The 20,970-nt window shown below is 51.3% G+C and overlaps 1 protein-coding gene across 4 annotated transcripts in view; it reads left to right on the plus strand.

The window, feature by feature from the left end:
- Window positions 1-20,970, plus strand: part of LOC146180611 (rho GTPase-activating protein 29-like) — a 234,747-nt gene that overhangs the window by 185,391 nt on the left and 28,386 nt on the right. For 3 of the 4 annotated variants that reach the window (XM_084576090.1, XM_084576093.1, XM_084576091.1), the window contains exons 16-20: window positions 95-283; window positions 1,053-1,183; window positions 7,692-8,066; window positions 9,099-9,361; window positions 12,752-12,948. In XM_084576090.1, coding sequence (XP_084432216.1) covers window positions 95-283; window positions 1,053-1,183; window positions 7,692-8,066; window positions 9,099-9,361; window positions 12,752-12,948 — 1,155 coding nt within the window. The remainder of the gene's footprint in view (window positions 1-94; window positions 284-1,052; window positions 1,184-7,691; window positions 8,067-9,098; window positions 9,362-12,751; window positions 12,949-20,970) is intronic. The other variant, XM_084576092.1, reaches the window with a different exon arrangement.

Here is a 20,970-nt window from a genome sequence, read left to right on the forward strand (position 1 = left end):
GGATGTATTGAAGGATGTTGTGCCATGAACTCCACACAACGTTAGAGGTGACGCCGTTTACTCCAGTGCGTGTGCATGTGTGTGTGCTTTTTAGCAGCGTCACGTCCTCCACCAGTGACAACGGGCTGGGGCGAGGCTGGTGGAAGTGGCATCGGCGCCAGCGACTCAGACGGCAGCAACCGGTCAGGAGACACGAGCCCAGCGGCGAGCCCGCAGGCGCTGTCGCGGACACTGCTGTTGGCCGTCTCGTCCGGTGATGAGCTTGACACGGACCACGACAATGGTGAGCCCTTATTGTGCAGTCGTCACTTGCTTAGTGCTCATGAGACAAACATTCCAACAGCACAGGGATGCAGGGCAAGATAAAGAGCATACAATATGAGCACTGCGTGGTCCTTTGTCTTCGTCTCTGTAACTGGACTGTTTAGGCTATGAAACACAACCAAGTTATCGTAATGACTGTCCTAGTTACTGGCAAAGAAAGTCAACTTTATATTTAAACTCTCAGTTAAGGTGGTGCAAACCAGTGTGATGCCTTCAGCAATGTCCGCAACAGCCGCTTTTGCTTGTGTCACTAGAAGACATGGGCGCAGATCTGTCGTAAGCATAAATACTGAAGACCAGTGGGTTGTTTGCTGTTTTTCATTTTAAGGCTTCGCTTGGTACGAATCTTAATCTGACATGACAGTTGGTGTTTTATCCTGCACTTAAAAGGAGGTTCAAGGAGCGAAAGTAACGGCACGAAAATCGGACATAATTTAATACCCTTAAACTTTTTTGCTGGGCACTACAGTACAGGAGTAAACACAACAGACAAAGCTGTACTAAAATATATTGAAAGCTGTTTCTCTTCATCACAAAGGCTACAGATGGATTGCTGGCACACTTGTTGCAATTGCCACGTATGGCAGATCGATTATTTCGCGCTTCACGATGCCTTAAACTGGATCATGCATGAAATAATGTGCTGTACAGCCCTAATTAACATTTCCTATGCACTTCATAGCCCTCAATACCATTACAACCCTAACCCCCCCATGTTTCTCTTGCAGAGCGGGGTGCGGGTCGACCAATGTGCCTATCCCTGGCCGCCGAGACACACTCGTTCCGCAAGCTGCGCACGCCATCGCGCTGCCGGGAGTGTGACTCATACGTCTACTTCCAGGGAGTCGAATGCTCAGAGGTATACATCCGCATCGCTTTCTGCTTCTGACAGGGCATGCAGCCTCTCTCCTCACCTATGCTCGTGTTAAGTTCTCTACTGAATGCCTCCACAGACGAAACGCTTTAGCATGCCTTGGCAGCCGATACTTTCGTCCTTTTTCCTTGTGTCATGAACAGCCTTGATCAAAAGTGTTCAAGCTCCCGTTATTGCAGCAGGAGAGGTGGCACTCCACTATGTGCGCGTTGCGGTTTGCTTGCGCCAAGGATCAAGACGTGAGGGAATGGTGACTCATTTTACTCTCTGGTGTCTCTCGAAAATCAAGTGTGTCATTTGTTTTTTCTGTTGCTCGTGTTGTGGTAGAGATTTGGGTGTGTGAAACTGCCTTGTGCGTGCAACCGTCACAGCGAAGTGGGTGGTACACTTGCAGTTGCTAAGCAGCTGTTTAATTCCTTGCAGCACACTGCACTGTCTGAAGTTTCCAAACAGTTCGGATTATGCATCACACTATTTAAATGCTATGTTAAGCAGAGATCCAGGCACTGGTAGCGGGCACTGGTAGCGTGCAGGACCGGAGCGGGGGTGGCCTAGCTTGCAGTCAGCTGGTACTCAAAATCACTTCCTCTTCCTCTTTCTCGGCGATATGTCCACCTAATCTGAACTTCTTCTTTACAATCTGGCCCCCGCAGAAAAGAGGAGCCATCCTGGCGACTCAAGGAGACGAAAGGAATGCGGGATCTTAGTAAGGCTGCAAACGGTCGACGTGAACAATCTCACGCCCACGGCGGCGAAGGTCGGTGGATGCGGCTAGCGGTTCAACTAGGTAATTCATGGGAGAAGTCTGTTGGAGCACTAGATAGGGTCCGTGGTATTTGGAAATAAACTTGCTGGTCAGACCGGGTGGTGTCGATGGGACCCAGAGCCACACGTGAGCACCGGGAGAAAATTGGTGGACAGAGTGGCTGCTGTCGCTGTGCGCTTGTTTCTGGGCTTGCTCGTCCGAAGTGAGTGAGCAAGCCAGTTTGCGACATTCTTCAGCGTGCCTGGCAGCTGCTGCAAGCGATGTATACTCTGAAATATCAGGACGGTAGGGAAGGATGGTGTCGAGTGGAGACGAAGGTTCACGCCCGTACAGCAGAAAAAATGGCGAGAATCTGGTAGTTGCTTGAACGGCGGTGTTGTAGGCGTAGGTTATAAATGGGAGAATCTTGTCCCAATTGAAGTGATCGGAGGCGATGTACTTGGACATCATGTCACCTAGTGTGCGATTGAAGTGCTCTGTCAGTCCGTTGGTTTGAGGGTGGTACGCGCTGGCTGTCCGATGGATGGTTTGACATTTGCGTAGGAACGCTTCGACAACCTCGGATAGGAAAGATTTGCCTCAATCACTTAGAAGTTCACGGGGGGCCCCGTGCCGCAGAATGAAATTATGAAGAAGAAAGGACGCGATAGTGGGTCCGGTGGCATCCTGAAGTGCTGCTGTCTCCGCATAGCGGGTGAGGTGATCGACGGCTACGATTATCCAACGATTTCCTGCAGGTGTGTACGGGAGAGGTCCATACAAATCGATGCCAACACGATCGAATGGTCGGTATGGGCACGGAAGGTGCTGTAGTGGAGCCGGCTGATGGAGAGGAGGCGGCTTGCGACGTTTGCAATCGATGCACGAACGCACATACTTACTGACGAAGGTATACATACCGCGCCAGTAAAAGTGCTGTCGCAACCGTTCGTAAGTCTTAAATACACCCACATGGCCACACTGCGGATCGTTATGGTAAGAGGCGCAGATATCACTTCGGAGGTGGCGAGGTACGACGAGCAGCCACTTACGGCCATCTGGCATATAGTTGCGTCGATAGAGAAGACGGTCACGAAGGGCGAAATGCTGCGCTTGACGACGAAGGGCGCGAGGAGCCGGTGAAAGTGACGAGTTCGTTAGAAGATCGATTAGTGATGTAAGCCACGGATCCTTGCGCTGTTCTGATGGCATGTCGTCGATGGACAAAGAAGCCAAGGCGGAGCTTGAGGCAGGGGACAACGGAGCGTCAGGCGACACTGGCGAGCGAGATAAAGCGTCTGCGTCGGAATGCTTACGCCCTGTACGATAGACGACTCGGATATCATACTCTTGTAGTCTAAGCGACCAGCGGGCAAGACGGCCGGTGGGGTCTTTTAGTGAAGACAACCAACATAAAGCGTGGTGGTCCGTAACAACATCAAATGCGCGCCCATACAAGTATGGCCGAAATTTCTGAAGCGCCCAAACAATTGCCAAGCATTCCTTTTCTGTCACCGAGTAGTTGGTCTCGGCCTTGGTCAGCATTCGACTTGCGTACGCCACAACGTATTCATCAACACCGGGTTTTCGTTGGGCAAGAACAGCGCCGAGGCCGGCGTCGCTGGCATCGGTGTGCACTTCGGTAGGAGCAGCCGGATCAAAATGGCGCAATACGGGGGGTGAGGTAAGTATCGTGCGCAATTTCGTAAAAGCAGTATCGCAAGCCGGCGACCAGGCAGAAAAATCTTTGTGGGCGCTGAGAAGTCACGTCAGAGGAGCAATGATGGTCGCAAAGTTCCGAACGAAACGCCGAAAATAGGAGCATAAGCCTATGAAGCTGCGCAGTTGCTTGATAGATGTTGGCTTCAGGAACTCAGCAACAGCGCGGAGTTTAGATGGATCAGGAAGGATGCCATCCTTGGACACTGAATTCCCTAAAATAGTAAGTTGGCGAGCGGCGAAATGGCACTTTTTCAGATTGAGCTGCAGACCAGCGTCGCTAAGACATTGCAAGACAGTTTCAAGGCGCGTTAGGTGGATCGCGAAGTCGGGTGAAAATACGACGATGTCATCCAAGTAGCAGAGTGTGCCACTTCAAACCGCGGAGAATATTGTCCATCATGCGTTCAAAGGTGGCGGGCGCGTTACACAGGCCAAACGGCATGACGTTGAACTCATAGAGCCCGTCGGGAGTGACAAAAGCTGTCTTGGGGCGATCGTCTTCAGCCATTGGAACTTGCCAGTAGCCAGATCGTAAATCGATTGAAGAGAAAAATTCCGCTCCATGCAAAGTGTCCAGCGCGTCGTCTATGTGTGGCAGTGGATAGACGTCCTTTCGTGTGATCGCATTAAGTCGGCGGTAGTCCACACAGAATCGAATAGACCCGTCTTTCTTCTTGACTAAAACGACCGGGGATGCCCAAGGGCTACTGGAAGGCTTAATAACACCTCTGCGGAGCATCTCATCGACTTATTCATCAATAATGCGTCGCTCTGAGACTGATACACGATAAGGACGTTGGCGTAATGGGGCGTGCATACCAGTATAGATGTGGTGGGCAACAGTTGATGTCCGACCCAAGGATGGCTGCTGGATGTCGAAGGAAGTTCGGAATCGGTTCAGCAAGTCGAAGAGCTTGGCGCGTTGATCTGGAGCGAGAGCACTGTCGATGGCTTTGTCAAAGGCAGCAAGAGGCGATGGAGGAGACGAGGAACGAGGTGGGCTAAGGGCACTTATGCTGTCGGAGATTGTGTCGGCACAGGCGGAGAAAAGCGGCGGGACGGTAACAAAATTTTCTGATCGAACAGGGTCGGCATGCCCAATGCACTCGCCACATTGCAACGTGAGTGGGTAGAACGAATCATTAGTAATGGCTAGTTCGGTGCGGCCGCTTCGTACACTAAGGACGGCGAAGGGGAGGGGAAGACAGCGTCGTGAGACGAAAAGGGAAGATGGGGTGAAGAGCACTGTACAGTCATGAAGAGAGGCACAGTTTATAGGCACAATAGCAGCAGATAAAGGCGGGATATCAGTAGCATCCGCAACGTGGCATTTGGCTTCCCCAAGAACGTTAACGGTGGTCGGTGCGGTGCACAGCGGAGAAAGCTCTACTTCGGCACGAGCGCAATAAATTACGGCGCGATTGCGACACAAGAAGTCCCACCCTAAAATAATGTCATGAGAGCAGTCACGAAGAACGATAAAACTGATGACGTAGAGAACGTCCTGAATGGTGACTCGAGCCGTGCAGGTACCGAGCGGTTTGATGTGCTCAGCAGTGGCGGTGCGCAAAGAAACCCCAGAAAACGGCAGAACAACTTTTCGTAACAAGCGGCACAGTCTAACGTCAATAACCGACACAGCAGCACCAGTATCTACAAGCGCAAGAGTACAAACATTTTCAATGGTAACTTCTATAAATTGTTCGGTGGCGAAGCAGGACTTTCACTGTTCAACGAAAGCGCAGTTCTTGCCTGCGGAACTGCGTCTAGTGGTTTTCCGGCATTGGCGAGGTAGAACGGCGGCGCATCGGCGACGAAGAGCGACGGCGCGGAGAGGTTGAGCGGTTGTCATAGGTTGAGCGGTTGTCATGCGAGAAGTGGTCAAAGTGAGAGGAGGGCTGAGGGGGCGCACGGAGAGGGGACGGCGGCTGCGGAGCTCCAGGGCGAGGAAATGGAAGAGAAATCCCGCGACCTCCACCAAGTGTTAAGCGGGGATCCAGGCACTGGTAGCGGGCACTGGTAGCGTGCAGGACCGGAGCGGGGGTGGCCTAGCTTGCAGTCAGCTGGTACTCAAAATCACTTCCTCTTCCTCTTTCTCGGCGATATGTCCACCTAATCTGAACTTCTTCTTTACAGCTAAATATTTGCAGAGATAAAGCTTTATGCTATGCTGGCAGATATGTGGTACGTGACAAAGGATGCACAGCTTAGCAGTCACAAAATAAAAATTATTCATGGTTACTCTCAGTGCACCTTTAGGCGCTAAGAGGTTGCACTGCAATTGTCATGTTTTTTTTTTAAAGTGCCATTATCAATAGACAGCTAAAGACCTCCCATCTAAGAATGTTGGCTGAAGTGAAGAGGGTGAGGGAAAAGTGGCTCTTAATCATAGAATTGGCGATTGCAACACCGCAGCTTTGTTCGCTATTTGTGAGGGCGATTGCCACATAGGAATTCACTCCCATTCGCTACACAGTATATTCTGGTTCACTGTACAAGAGGGTCAAGAGCAGCCTCCCCCCTTCCACAATCACCCATCAGTTTCCATAAATTTCATGATGTGAAAGCGAATGCACTCCATTATCATGGCGCTGCCAGCGCCGGCGCTCAAGGGAGCAGCAGTGAGCACCGTAGCAGTGAGCAAGGGAGCAGCAGTGAGTCAGTTAAATTCATGAAAACTGATGGGTGGCTGTGGAAGGGGGGAGGCTGCTCTTGACCCTCTTGTACAGTGAACCAGAATATACTGTGTAGCGAATGGGAGTGAATTCCTATGTGGCAATCGCCCTCACAAATAGCGAACAAAGCTGCGGTGTTGCAATCGCCAATTCTTGAACGTGTTGGTGTGACACTTCTGAGTTTGTCTTCAAACAGAATTGGTAACTTGTGTTGCACCACGTGCCTGGTGCATAAAAAAAGCGAAGTATTTTCTTTTGGTTGCGCAGTTAGTACTCCAAAATTCTTTGCGACAAAAGAACGCAACAGAGTGTCATTTTCATACACCGGTTTCTGGCAGCTTTCCGATCGCACTCTCCTGAAATTGGGCTGAAACAGGCCATGGATTTGGGGTCACGCAGAGACCCCTGTCCGCTACTCTATTTTAGGTCAATGTATCTCCACGGCTGGTATCTTAGGGGCCTTGCTGATTGCTAAGGAGCATTCGGTGGCAGATGGCAGCCACTGTTGGATGTGCATCTCCCCTTTCAGTCTTTCTTTGCGCAACCCTTTCAGCCCCCTTTTGTCCGCACGAAGCAGTAATTCTCAGCCACTCAGCCAGAGCTAGAGTCACTAGCTAGTTGGTAGGCTGGTGCATTTTAACATGATAGCATCAAAGACCCACTCTGCAGAAGGCCTGGCATTGCCAGCATTGTAACCGGAAAATCACGAACATGGCTTTGGCAGGTGATAGTTGGTAGGTCGTGTGGCCAAGCACTAATTTATTAATAGGCTGTGGGACATAAGATTGTATGCGATCCGAAGTTGGCGAAAGGAGCTACCAACTCATGTTGCTCATTTAAGGTGGGAGGGTGGGGTATGAGTCAGCCTTCCAGGCTTTTTGGTGTAGAGTCAGACATGCTAATCCTAGGCCATGCAGGTGCGTTCATACGGCATGGTTAAGGCGAGGCTCTGTGTGTCAAGTGGTCGCTTACCACCTGCAGCTGGATAATGTGATAGCTGAAAACTGTATGCTAATAAGAACATCTGAGATATTAGGAGCACAGTTTAAGGGATTGGTAATTAGGCTAGCAGAAATTACATACAAGAGGATGAAAATTCACAAGGAGTGCTGCAGAAGGGAGTCATCAACTCTATTGCATCATACACTTAAAGGTGGAGCTTGAATGTCCCCCGTCCCCCATAATTTTCTTTTCCTTCTTCCTTCATTCGCAACAACAACAAGGTAACTTATTATACCCTCTGTCATTCGTGAATGTACACACTGTTCCCACTCTACGTGCATTCATGCCAACCAGCCTCTTCGATCTATGCACTGAGTGCACTCCTCTCTCCTCTGCTGTGCCCTCCCAGTGCGGCCTAGCATCGCACAAGAAGTGCCTGGAGACGCTGGCCATTCGCTGCGGCCACAAGCGGCTGCCACGCAAGATGACCACCTTTGGCGTCGAGCTGGGCGTCCAGCCTGCAGACGAGGTGCCCTACATCGTGCGGCGATGCATCGCCGAGATGGACGCCCGGGGCTACGGCGTACGCGGCCTGTACCGAGTCTCAGGCGTTAAGTCCAAGGTGGAGCGCCTGTGCCAGTGCTTCGAGAATGGTGCCACGCTCGTCGACCTCAGTGACTCACCACCCCACGTGGTCGCCAACGTGCTTAAGCTGTACTTGCGACAGCTACCCGAGCCGCTACTCACATACCGCCTCTACCCGCACTTCATCGCTCTGGCGAAGGTGCGTATGGTTAGAGTTCCTACCTGCTGCACTGTTCAGTGTGTGGATGTCCGTTGTCCGATTGGCACATCAAGATGCGCCTGTGGTAAATGAATGAGGTGTTAGAATGATTTTGCCGAAAATAATGCCCTAAAACCTTGCACAAATGTTTTCTATGACGCCTTAGTGCAGAGTCCCAATAGGTGCCTTCCTAAAATGATGTCACAGTGGCAAATTGTCGTAGTGGCTTCTGCAGTGCCCAAGAATAGGGTAGGCATTTTGAAATGGAATGGTGGCACTGCAGTGAGCAGCATCCAACACTTCTAGTCTGCCACTGTGGCGAAGTGGTTAAGACACTTGACTGCTAAACCCGAGTACCCAGGCTCGAACCTGATCACGGCAGCCCTGTTTCAGTGAAGGCGAAACAGCTGTCCGTGTACATTGCGATGTCGGCATGTTTAAGATTGCCATGCAGTTGAAACATAGTTATTACATAGCCCTCCACTAAAACACCTCTTTCTTCTTTTATTCTCACCTTCTTCTCTTCCCTCATTGCATGTTTCGGTGTCCACCAAGCAGTGTAACAGATACTGTGCATTTCCTTTCCTATAAACCAATTTATAAGTGACAGGCACAGTAACTGTCTCGCATTTTGGCAAATGCCTTAACCGCACTGTAATGGAAAGGAGGAAGGCAAAAATTAAAGAAAAAAGAGGTGCCATAGTGGAGGACTACGGTAATAATTTTGACCACCTGAGGATATTTACCTCATCTTGGCGAGAGGGGCAGAAAGAAACTTGATTCGTCACTTTCAGGCAACATGGCAGTTCTTGATAACACAGGAGGAGATTGTGTACTCTGTCGCTGCTTGAAGCTTGCCTTCAAAATCTGTGTGAGAGTTCCACTTTGCACTGCTAACTCTGCAGTCTATGACTTTTTGGCCATTAGTGCTGCCTAGATAACAGCTTATCTTTAGGCCATTGCACTGATAGGCTTTGGTAGAATGCTTGGCAGACAGACAGTATTATCCCCTTCCCCCACCACCTTTTGCAGGAGCACCCGGGTGGCACGGGCGTGACACAGCACTCGGAAGGGGAGGACGACGCGGCCGGCGATGAGGGCCTGGAGGAACATGATGAAGAGGAAGAGGTGGTAGCGGCATTGCGGGCGCTGGTCACGCAACTACCACCGCTGCATGCACGCACACTGTCAGCACTCCTGCGCCACCTAGCAAGGGTAGCAGCACATGCACACCTCAACCAGATGCCTGCCGGCAACCTGGCCATTGTCTTCGGACCAACGCTGCTGCGGACAAGGTGAGTGCTGCTCGCTGTAAACCCAAGATGACTTATTTAACCATATGCGTAAGGTTTGAAGGCAGAGTGAAGAGCTTACATGTGCTGCCAGGAGGCGCTTCTGTCACTTGAAGAGCTGCTTCTTGTGGTGCATGGGAAATGGGTGACCGGAATGGAAGATGCATATCTGATTTTATTAATGTGAAAGCAATAATAGGTTAGGTTCATGAGACCAAACTAAGGATGCAAAAAATTCTAGGGTTACTTTGGATCACTAAATTGCAATGAGGCAAAAGCCTCTATTGCACAGTGGTCTGAGGCCCTCCACTACGGCACCTCTTTCTCTTTTTGCACTCCCACCTTGCTCCTTTTTGGTAGGCTTGGTTAAGGTGTCTGCAGAGAACTGTGTCATACTGCGCCTTTTCTTTCCTGTAAACCAATTTGAAACGCTGCTGATGCCTGCTGTACTGTGTCTGCTTCTGTACGTTGTGTTGTGTGGTGATTGAGAAAGCGCTAGATGAAAGGCGCCACACGGACGGCTGGATCAGACACCCGGCAGGGTCAGCTTCATATATGCATGAATCGCCTGGTGACGTTATGACAGGATATGACATTATTGTGACGTCAATTCCGGTTATTAGATATGGCCAGATTTGAAGTCATCATGATGACACATCCTGTCATGACATCACCAGGTGATGACATCATAGTCGCAGTCATCTGTCAGTATCATCACGCACTACCACTACCTCTAACTGTCATTATCGGTCACTACCACTAACTAGTGACATCTGCCTCCATAGCAACCATGCTGGCATGATGCAAGAACTAAGATAACATTTCTCACATGCCGGCGTGGCTAAACAGCTTTTGGGCGCGAGCTCCACCACTGAAGCGGGCAGTACTAGCATCGACCTAGGGGAGCAGGTGGGATCACATGACTCCACTTACTGCTGCTGAAGCAGGCTCTGGTTTGAACTTGTGCTTTTTGAAAGATAAACGTTGCATTTTTGTCTGCAGCTTTGCTTTTTGACGTATGCCAGTATCACACACTTGCATCTTGCTTAATCGCTGTTGTTGCTTTAGTTGATTTAAGCTGTTTCATGAACTATTACTTCTCTGTATACGTGATGTAGCCCGGCACACGCTCTCATTTCTACCCGAAAAATTAGCTGAAGGATGCTTGGTTAAACAAGTTGCCAATATGTGTAAAGAAGTGAGTGTTCATCCTTGTGCGTGCAACATGCGTTTCATCCAGCTAGATTTTCTCTACATGGAGTTTCATCGAGCTAGGTTTTATCTACATGGAGTTAGAGAGTTCCATGAGTTGAGGCTGAAGGACTGGCGCTAATTAGAGTTTATGTTCTTGCTCTTATTACTTGTGAAGCTAAAGAAGTCTGACTGCTGGCAGGATAGAAAATATACTGGCTTCTTCGCGAGCAGTACCTACTCAGAGCAAGGAATGTTGGTCTGAAAGTGGGGAGGGGTCAAATTATTTTCTCATTGAAGGCATTGCTGCCCAAAACTAAACGTTTCTGCTGCCACATGCAGTGGTACACGTTGTGACTCGCCTTAGGGAACATCAGCAGTAATTTCAAATCACCGAGAAAACATAATCATGCACACCACGATCTGCTCACGTAAGGTTCAACAAAACTAGTGGAAAAACAAACACCACCCGAAGCTCGAGTGGCAACGATCGCGGTCAGTGTGCAACAAGGAACACACCTCTGCACAATTACTTTAAAAGATTTCTTCATGTCATTCCCGCTGTAAAATTTGACTATTCAAGGATCAGCCGAATGGTGTCTCTTCTGCTGGCACAGTAAGAAGTGCGCCGCATCTGTCACCACCTGAGAGCTGCACTCCTCTAGCAGAGAATACCGAGCAAAGCAGCAATGCAGTGGTGCAGCGCGTATTTTTCTCAAAACGATTAGCGTGATTTATGACGGCTTATTTCTGATTGGATCTGTCACATCTTCACTTTCTTTAACAACAGCGACAGCAACGCTGCAGGTGTGCAGCATCATAGCAATAGTTCAAACTCATCGGGCTATGGTTGGGCAGCTCACGGACTCTATTAAATGCCTTCTTGCCAATTAGACTTGGCCTAATACCTCAAGTAGTCTTCAACAGGCCTAGACCGAAGTGTATATGATATAAATAAAGTCAGCATTAACGTGCAACTAAATAGGAAAGCATCACACAGCAGCAGTTCAATGCACCTTATCCCACTTACTGCGTCACGCCATGCTGCCAGGATGTGGTGCTATGGTATGTACTCTCGCCCAATAGTGTGACTGAACAGACGACAGTATGAGCCATTGAAGGCAAATTTCACCTTTAAAGTGAAGCCACAACTGTATGCGAACCTTAGCGCAGTGTAGTAGTATGACTCCACCTTACAGAGCAGTACAGGTGTCCGCAGAGGAAGTATGACAGACGTCGCACCTTTCCTGTAAACCACGGTTACTAACCAAAAGCATTAGTATAGGCTGTAAAATCTAAGTGATAATTACTAAAGACTTGGTAGAGACTTTAAGGAGAAGGAAGGCGAATTTCATAGAGGTTAATTTAGAGACACGCACACGAAATGCAAATTTCCATCATGGATCTCGGTAGCCCACGGGGTGAAGGTTACAGAATGTCGGCGGTTTTTACCCATAGTTCTTCTGCTATTGGCAACAGTGCACTGTCCTAGCATTCCATTCTATGGCATGTTGGGGTATAAGTGAAAACCCCAACATATAGGAACGCTATTTGATCATGTCTCTATGGATACTTTTCTATTTCTTCTCGTATATCTGTAAAGATTTCCTCTCCCTTGTCCAGGAGGAGCTCGTTTCTGCCGAGGCTCTTTTGTTGGATAGCCATACACGCCTGGCAGCTGCATTTCGATGAAGGAAAAATAGAGGCGTCAGTGTGCTGTACGATCTCAGTGCACGTTAAAGATCCCCAGGTGGTCGAAATTACTCCGGAGCCCTCCACTATGGAACCCCTTTCTCTTTCCACTTTCACTCCCACCTTCCCTCTTTCTTCTACGGCGCTGTTCAGGTGCCCACAGTAAAAGTGTGACAGATACTGCTCTTTTCCTATAAAACCAATTAATAATCCACATGCTCATGGTTCACATGTCTGTTAAGATGAGGGTACCTCCCAGGTGAGGGAAAGTGATTGAGAATAAGCGTGTAAATGAGGGAAACGTAATGCCGGCACCCTCGGCTCGAGAGAGGGGTCAAGGCTGTGTAGTCTCGATTTGATGTAGCAGAGATAGCATTCGCGAATCCCCAGTTGCAAAATGCTATATGGCCTGTCTATGCAGCCTGGTTACATTACATGATGAAGCAAGTGCGTATAGTCCATTTATTGGCCTAATTAAATTACGATGGACCTTGCGGCCTTGTCTCGCAGTGAGGGCAGCGCCTCACTGAGCTCCCTGGTAGACACGGTGCACCAGACGCGGGTCATCGAGCTGCTCATCATGTACGTGGACCGCGTGTTCCCGGACGACACATCTGGCCAGGATGAGGACGAGCAGGAAGCGGATGACGACCACTACACGCTGCTGGAAGCCGTCACCCTCAGGCGATGTGCATCTGCTGGCGATGGTGAGCAAGCACACCATTTTGTCTGCCTAATAATGCCACTTACTCCCTAGACTCATTTTCCCCGCTCAGTAAAAAGATAGAAAACGGAGTATGGCTCCAACTTAGTACAGTCGAGCCCACTTATAACGGCCCCACTTAAGACGAACTTTCGCTTATAACGAACGAGACCGGAGCGACCGCCAAAATATTGTAGCGTTTACAACAGCAGCCGCTAGGCGGCTGCTCATCAAGAGTCTTGTGCGCGGACTCGAAGAAGTGGCCCCGTGGCGTTCGAGAAGAAGCTGAAGTCTGCTGCTGTCACTCAGTGCTCTCTGGACCTGCTCTTCTGTGCTTACTAGGTCAATCCCCTATTAAAACCAACCTTCTGGTTACGGGCCTGAACGGCTACGTGACACTGGTGGAGGTGAGGCCTTGAATTACATGTCTCGGGCCTCTCGCAGCCGCTCATCGAGTCCCAACCGGCTTCCGCGCGTGTCGACACCCGTTCATCGCTGCAGCCGTCGCCTCCGAGGTCTGGCACCGGAATTCGCTCCTGTACCTGAACCGATGCCAGCTGACCAGCAGTTCGAGACTTCTGTAATGGCACAGGCAAGTCAGCATCAGTTGCTGCTTCAGCAGCCTCGTACGCCTCCCAGTTTCCATGGCGCTACTGCGGAAGATGTCGACGACTGGATCGACCAGTTCGAGCGAGTGGCGCAATTCAATCAGTGGAGCCCTGCTCAGAAGCTGCGCAATGTATATTTCGCCCTTGAAGACTGCGCAAAAACGTGGTATCAGAATAGGGAAGCCAGTCTTCAAAGCTGGGATTCCTTTCGCCAGCAGCTGCGGGACACTTTTGCCAGCCATGACCGCCGTGATCGCGCACGCCGCCTCCTAGACGGTCGTGTGCAATTACCTAACGAGAGTGTGGCCATGTTCGCTGAGGACGTGACCCGTCTCTGCCGACGGGCTGATCCCGACATGACAGAATCAGCGAAGTTGCGCCACCTGATGCAGGGCGTAAAAGAACCCCTCTTCGCTGGTCTGGTTCGCAGTCCACCCCAAACCGTCGCGGACTTCATCAATGAGGCTACCCTCATTGAGCGAGCCCTGTAGCAACGATACCGGCGCACGGAGTCTGCCTGTCGTCAACCCTTCAGCAGTGTGGCCACATTGAATGGGTCCACTGAAGATCACTCTCTGCGTGAGCTGATCCGCGAGGTAGTTCGCGAGGAGCTCCTGAAGTTCAATCTTGGATCGCCTAACCCGACTGCCGCGGCTGTCACCGAAGCCGTGCGTGGAGAAATCCGTCAGACATTTTCACCGCCTGAGTCACTGTTGGAGCCACGTTCTATGAACTACGCAGCGGCTCTTCGTCGGCCTGCAGTGCCTCCTGCGCAACAGCTTCGTTTCGAAGCACAGCCGCCGCCCACTCTGCAGTCACCGTTCTACCAACCTTCCTACCAGCCGCCAACCCAGCAGAGCGTCGTCATGCAGCCGTCCGCTCCTCAGCCACTATCCTACCAGCCTCCCTACCAGCCGCCATCCCAGCAGAGCCCCGTCATGCAGCAAACGGTTCGGAAGGCAGACATCTGGCGCACTCCTCGTCAACGGCCGCTGTGCTACCACTGCGGAGAACCCGGCCACTTGTACCGCCGTTGTCCATACCGTGAACTCGGTCTTCGGGGTTTTGCTCGTGATTCCCCGCGTCCCCGGGTCGGCGAACGCCCTCCAGAAATCGAAGAATATCTGGCAACCCGGGCAACCTTTTCGAGCGACAGTACACAGTCTTCCCCCGTGCGCTACTCGTCACCCGGCCGCCGTGAGTTTAATCATGTGCCGAGGCGCCGGTCGCCAAGCCCACACCGGGGAAACTGAAGGCGGCGATCTCAGGGGGGCAGGTTGCTGACGAACGGAATCGATGTCCCGAAGACCCTCCCGTGACGACTCAGCCCGATGCTGTGACTACGATGCCTCCGCCGCCCCATGAACCCGAAACTCCCAATCAACCTCAAGCCGATCACGTCGTTAGCGCCGACCTTTCCGTTCTCGTCGACGGACACCCAGTAACCGCTTTGGTAGACACCGGAGCAGACTTTTCAATAATAAGCAAGAATTTCGCAGATCGGCTCTCCAAGGTGAAAACTGAATGGCTGGGGCCGCAAATTCGTACTGCTGGCGGTCACCTTATGACACCGATCGGACGATGCACTGCCCGAGTAACCATCGCCGATTCAGCCTTTGTAGCTGTTTTTGTTATCCTGCCGTACTGCTGCAAGGACCTCATACTCGGCATGGACTTTTTACGTGAGCATGGGGCCATTATTAATGTTCCTCGCCGTACTGTAACGTTTTCGATGCCTGCAACAATGACCGCTGACTCAGAACGACGCCACGCACCTTTACGCATCGTTGACGCGGATGTATCCATGCCGCAACGTTCGTCTGCTCTCGTCACAGTCAGGTGCGACGGCCAGTCCTGTGCTGCCGGTGTTGCCGAACAGAACACAGAGCTTCTGTTACATCATGGAGTCTGTGTTGCACGCGGTATAGTTCATCTGACTAATGGCCTAGCTCACGTGCTGATTACGAACTTCGGAAACGAACGGCAACGCATCGCTAAAGGCACCACGGTAGCTTATTTTGAAGGTGTCGCAGAAGCTGCCCACGACTGCTTTGTTCTTGAGACCAACACGTCTGCCAGCCAAACGCCCAACTTCGACCCTGATGTGAATCCCGCTCTATCACCGGCAGAGAAGGAAAGACTCGTCGGGCTACTCTTTCAGTTCCAAGACTGCTTCTCATCCGCCTCCGCGGTTAAACAGACGCCCTTGACTAAGCACCGCATAATAACCAACGACCACACCCGACCAGTCCGACAGAACCCCTACCGAGTGTCACCGCGGGAACGCGAAGTCATTGCTCAACAGGTAGAGGAGATGTTAAAGGACGGTGTCATACAGCCATCGAGGAGTCCCTGGGCTTCGCCTGTTGTCCTCGTTAAGAAGAAAGACGGAAGTTTAAGGTTCTGTGTGGACTACCGTAAGCTCAATCAGGTCACAAAAAAAGACGTCTACCCGCTGCCACGCATTGATGACTCATTAGACCGGCTGCGCCACGCGCACTACTTTTCATCGCTTGATCTTAAGAGCGGTTACTGGCAGATCGAAGTCGATGAACGTGATCGCGAGAAGACAGCGTTTGTCACGCCCGATGGACTTTATGAATTCAAAGTCCTACCTTTCGGATTGTGCTCCGCTCCAGCGACATTTCAGTGAATGATGGACGCAGTTCTATCTGGTCTTAAATGGCAGATGTGTCTAGTCTACCTGGACGACATTGTTGTGTTTTCACCAACGTTCGAGGAACACCTCCAACGTCTCTCCGCTGTGCTACGGGCTATCAGATCTGCCGGCCTCACGTTAAAACCACAAAAATGTCACTTTGGCTATGAAGAGCTCCTGTTCTTGGGCCACGTCGTCAGCCATCGGGGAGTTCGTCCCGATCCCGCTAAAACAACAGCCGTCACCAAATTCCCTACTCCATGTAACAAGAAGACAGTTCGCCGTTTCTTGGGCCTCTGTGCCTATTACCGCAGATTTATCGAAAACTTTTCGCGCATTGCCGCTCCGTTGACACGTCTCACCCGGGATGATGTCACCTTCACCTGGACGGACGAACAGCAAAAGGCATTCGACGAGTTACGGCACCGCTTGCAGACAACACCTGTGCTTGCCCATTTCGATGCGAATGCCGAGACACTGGTCCACACAGATGCCAGCAACGTGGGTCTAGGCGCTGTACTCGTCCAGTGGCAAGACGGTGCCGAGCGAGTTATCGCATACGCCAGCCGGACTTTGTCCCGTGCCGAATCGAACTATTCCACCACCGAAAAAGAATGTCTGGCTGTTGTATGGGCGGTGGTGAAATTTCGACCCTATCTTTATGGCCGGCACTTTCGGGTTGTGAGTGACCACCATTCTTTGTGCTGGTTAACGAACTTGCGAGACCCCTCCGGACGCCTTGCAGGATGGAGCTTACGGCTACAGGAGTTCGACATGACCATCGTGTATAAGTCTGGACGTCAGCACAACGACGCTGACTGCTTGTCCCGTTCACCTGTCGAGGCTGCGCAGGAAGACGAAGAACCAGACTTTCCCCTTATCGCAGCCATCGACGCGCTCACTGTTTCGCAGCAGCAACGTAACGATCCGGCTCTCGCACCACTTATCGATTTTCTGGAAGCACGCACTACAGAAGTTCCCCGTCTCTTCGCCAGAACGCATTCATCGTTTTGCATGCGAAACAATGTCTTATATAAGATCAACTTCGCTCCGACGGGAAGAGCTCCTCGTCGTACCATAGCCTCTTCGCGAAGAAATCTTACAGGCATGTCATGACGAGCCCACCGCGGGTCACCTGGGGTATGCTCGAACTCTGGCCCGAATTAAGAAGAGTTATTACTGGCCAAACATTGCGGCCGCAGTACGACACTACGTGAGAACATGCCATGATTGCCAGCGAAGGAAAACACCGCCTGTGAAACCGGCCGGTTTACTGCATCCTGTTCAAGTGCCAAGATGCCCATTCGAACAAGTTGGCATGGATCTGTTGGGTCCTTTTCCAATTTCTGATTCCGGCAACAGGTGGATAATTGTCGCTACAGATTACCTCACGCGTTACGCTGAAACGAAGGCCCTCCTGCGTGGTACGGCAATCGAGGCAGCGAAATTTTTTATCGAACGTATAGTCCTGAGGCACGGCGCCCCGACAGTTATAATAAAGGACCGAGGCACTGCTTTCACTGCCAAGCTACTGGAATCTGTCATTCAGCTAAGCGGCACTACCAATCGCAGGTCAACTGCCTACCATCCACAGACTAATGGCTTGACAGAACGTCTGAACAAAACTCTCGCCGACATGATGTCCATGTACGTGGATGATGAACATCGGTCTTGGGATGACGTCCTCCCGTACGTCATGTTTGCGTACAACACGGCGCAGCAGGAAACAATGCAAATGACGCCGTTCTCCTTATTGTATGGCCGCGAAGTTTCGACAATGCTCGAAGCCATGTTGCCTCACGACGGCCGTGACCTCGAAGTTGGCGCCGAGGAGTTCACTCAACGCGCAGAAGAAGCGCGACAGCTGGCGAGGGCACGCATCCGGAACCAGCAAGGTCGAGACGCCCAGCGTTACGATCACTGCCACCGTATAGTGACTTTCGCACCGGGCGACAGAGTGTGGCTCTGGACTCCGATTCGACGTCGGGGACTATCTGAAAAACTTTTGAAGCAGTACTTTGGGCCATACAAAGTGCGTCGTCAGCTGAGCAACGTCACGTACGAAGTGCTTCCGGACGGCTTTTCTTCTACTCGTTGCCAGCAGAAATCCGAGGTTGTCCATGTCGTGCGCATGAAGCCGTACTTTTCGCGAGAAAATTAGCGCACCGCCTAACGCATGTTTCGTGCTTTATTTTTTTTCTCTCTGCTTTCGAATTCATCAAGTTGACACTTATTTTTTTTAGAGAGGGGGGTAATGTAGCGTTTGCAACAGCAGCCGCTAGGCGGCTGCTCATCGAGAGTCTCGTGCGCGGACTCGAAGAAGTGGCCCCGTGGCGTTCGAGAAGAAGCTGAAGTCTGCTGCTGTCACTCAGTGCTCTCTGGACCTGCTCTTCTGTGCTTACTAGGTCAATCCCCTGTTAAAACCAACCTTCTGGTTACGGGCCTGAACGGCTACGTGACAATATACATTACTTCAATGGCACAAGATCGCACGTATAACGAACGTCCATGAGCGCTGCCGATCGGTTACAGCGAACGGACGGCGTAAACCTGGCACCCTGATACGAGATAACGATGGGCTCCCATCCCTTTTGGTCTGTTTTCGCAATCCTCCTCGCAAGCGAGCTACCCTTTGCTCGCCGACGCACGCTGCCTACGAGTGTCGGCACGTGGTGTGGCCTCCAAGGCCACGCTGCTGCCCCTCCTCGCAACTCCGCTCCCCTCTCCTCTCGCCATTCCCTCGTCTTCGCCTGTCTCCACGGCGCCGGTCGCCGGCATAGTCTTCAAAGTCTCGTCGTTTCGTTTCCTGGATGTTCCATTGAGTGGCCGTGCCAGGGACGCGGGGCGCCAGGAGGCAGGCCTCTCTATACGCTAGCGGTTGTACTGTTTGCACGGGCGGACTGAATGCGCAGCGGCGCATTCAGTACGGCGGTAACGGTTCGTGGCCTCCGAGATTTGCGGAGGTAATCTCGGAGGCCATGAGCGGTTGAAAGCAACTACGGTAGAAGCCAACAGGTGGCAGCACTGACGCTCAGGGATGCCTCTCATTGGTCTCCCCGCTGCATACCATGCCCCGCTGTGTGTCCGTTCCGTTCCGTTCCATTCCTTGGGCACTTCCTCGCTTGCCTCGCGTGATTGTCGCACGTGCGCACGTGCTCCGTCAGTTGCGGCGCTTTGTTGTCATTTTCATGTGTGTGGTGTGAGCGCGTCGTCTGTCGGGCCTGAGTCGTATAATTCGGGATGGCGGACGGGAATTGCCTGCCTCCAGCGGTCACGAAACGAAAAGCGCTGGACATGGCAACGAAGCGAGCAATTGTGACGGAACTGTCTCAAGGTGCTAAAAATTGCGAGCTGGTGAAGAAGTACAACGTGTCGAAATCAACCATCTCGACAATTCTGAAGAATAAGGAAAAGATCGCCAGCTCCGACGCCAACACGGCGGACAGAAAGCGCCTGCGGAAGGCCACCTATGCGGACGTAGAGGATGCGCTGCTGAAGTAGTTTGTCGACGCACGGGCTCGCAACATTCCGATAAGTGGACCAAGGATGCTGGGCAAAGCCAAAGACTTCGCATTCCTACTAGATTTTCCCGACTTCTGCCCAGGCAATGGCTGGCTACATCGGTTCAGAGTGCGGCATGGGATTGTTTTTAAATCGATTGTCGGTGAGGCGCGTTCGGTAAGTGACCAGGACGTTGCCAGTTGGCTTGCAACAAACCGAGCCATTATTGCAAGCTACGCGGAGCAGGATGTGTATAACGCAGATGAAACTGCATTATTTTATCAGATGCTTCCAGACAAGACGCACTCCATGAAAGGGGAGTCATGCGCTGGCGGTAAACACAGTAAAGTGCGCGTTACAGTTCTTCTGTGCACTAATATGAATGGCAGCGACCGGCGCATGCCGTTTGTAATCGGAAAATCCAAGAAGCCACGTTGCTTTCGGAACCATGTACCCATGCGCTACAGGCACAATACTAAGTCCTGGATGACACGGGATTTATTCGCAGAGTGGCTGGGCGAGTTTGACCGCGACATGCAGAGGCAAAGCAGGCGCGTGTTGCTGTTGCTCGACAATTGGCCTCGAGATCGAGCAGAGTCGCCACCTTGCGGCTCAGCGGCGAAACCTACTCAGTGTGGATGCGTTTTCGCGTCGCGTGCCAGTCCGCAGTGATTTACGCGCGCATGCGGCGTGTACAGGAGTGTTTTTGTTTGTTTCGCGGTTCCTGTGAGCTTTTGCTTACCTATATGCCTCTTGCAAAATAAATATGAACAGTCTATAACCCCACGCTTCATTAAAAAAAAAAAATACTCGTCCGTATTGAGCATGTCATGCTTGGATAAGGACATATCATCCATCGCGGTCTTCGGTGCTTGAGATCCTTTGACATGCAAGGTTATAAACGAGGTGGTACTGTCGTTACCGCCATGTCAAAGCAAAACAGGTCGCTGCCGTCAATAAAAGTTAATGCAAATGCTCAGAAATCGCATATTCCCGTTTCTGTTGGGAATACCGCAGCTACTAAAACATATGCCACCGCAGACAGTTTGAACAGACCACTCTATGCCTACAATGCCTTCTGTATTCACGATAGAGTTGTGTGAGTACTTTTTGTTTGTTTGTTTTTGCTTTTAAACCTCTGTCGTGGTGTCTCAATGGTAAGGGCGCTCGACTGCTGATTTCGAGAACGGGGGATTCAATCACAACCGTTTCGAAAGGTGCTTCTCTGCTTTGGGATTTGACTGCCCAATAAACAATC

This window comes from Amblyomma maculatum, chromosome 8 (genome assembly GCF_055883805.1).
Source record: "Amblyomma maculatum isolate TAMU_Amacu chromosome 8, ASM5588380v1, whole genome shotgun sequence".
Taxonomy (NCBI): domain Eukaryota; kingdom Metazoa; phylum Arthropoda; class Arachnida; order Ixodida; family Ixodidae; genus Amblyomma; species Amblyomma maculatum.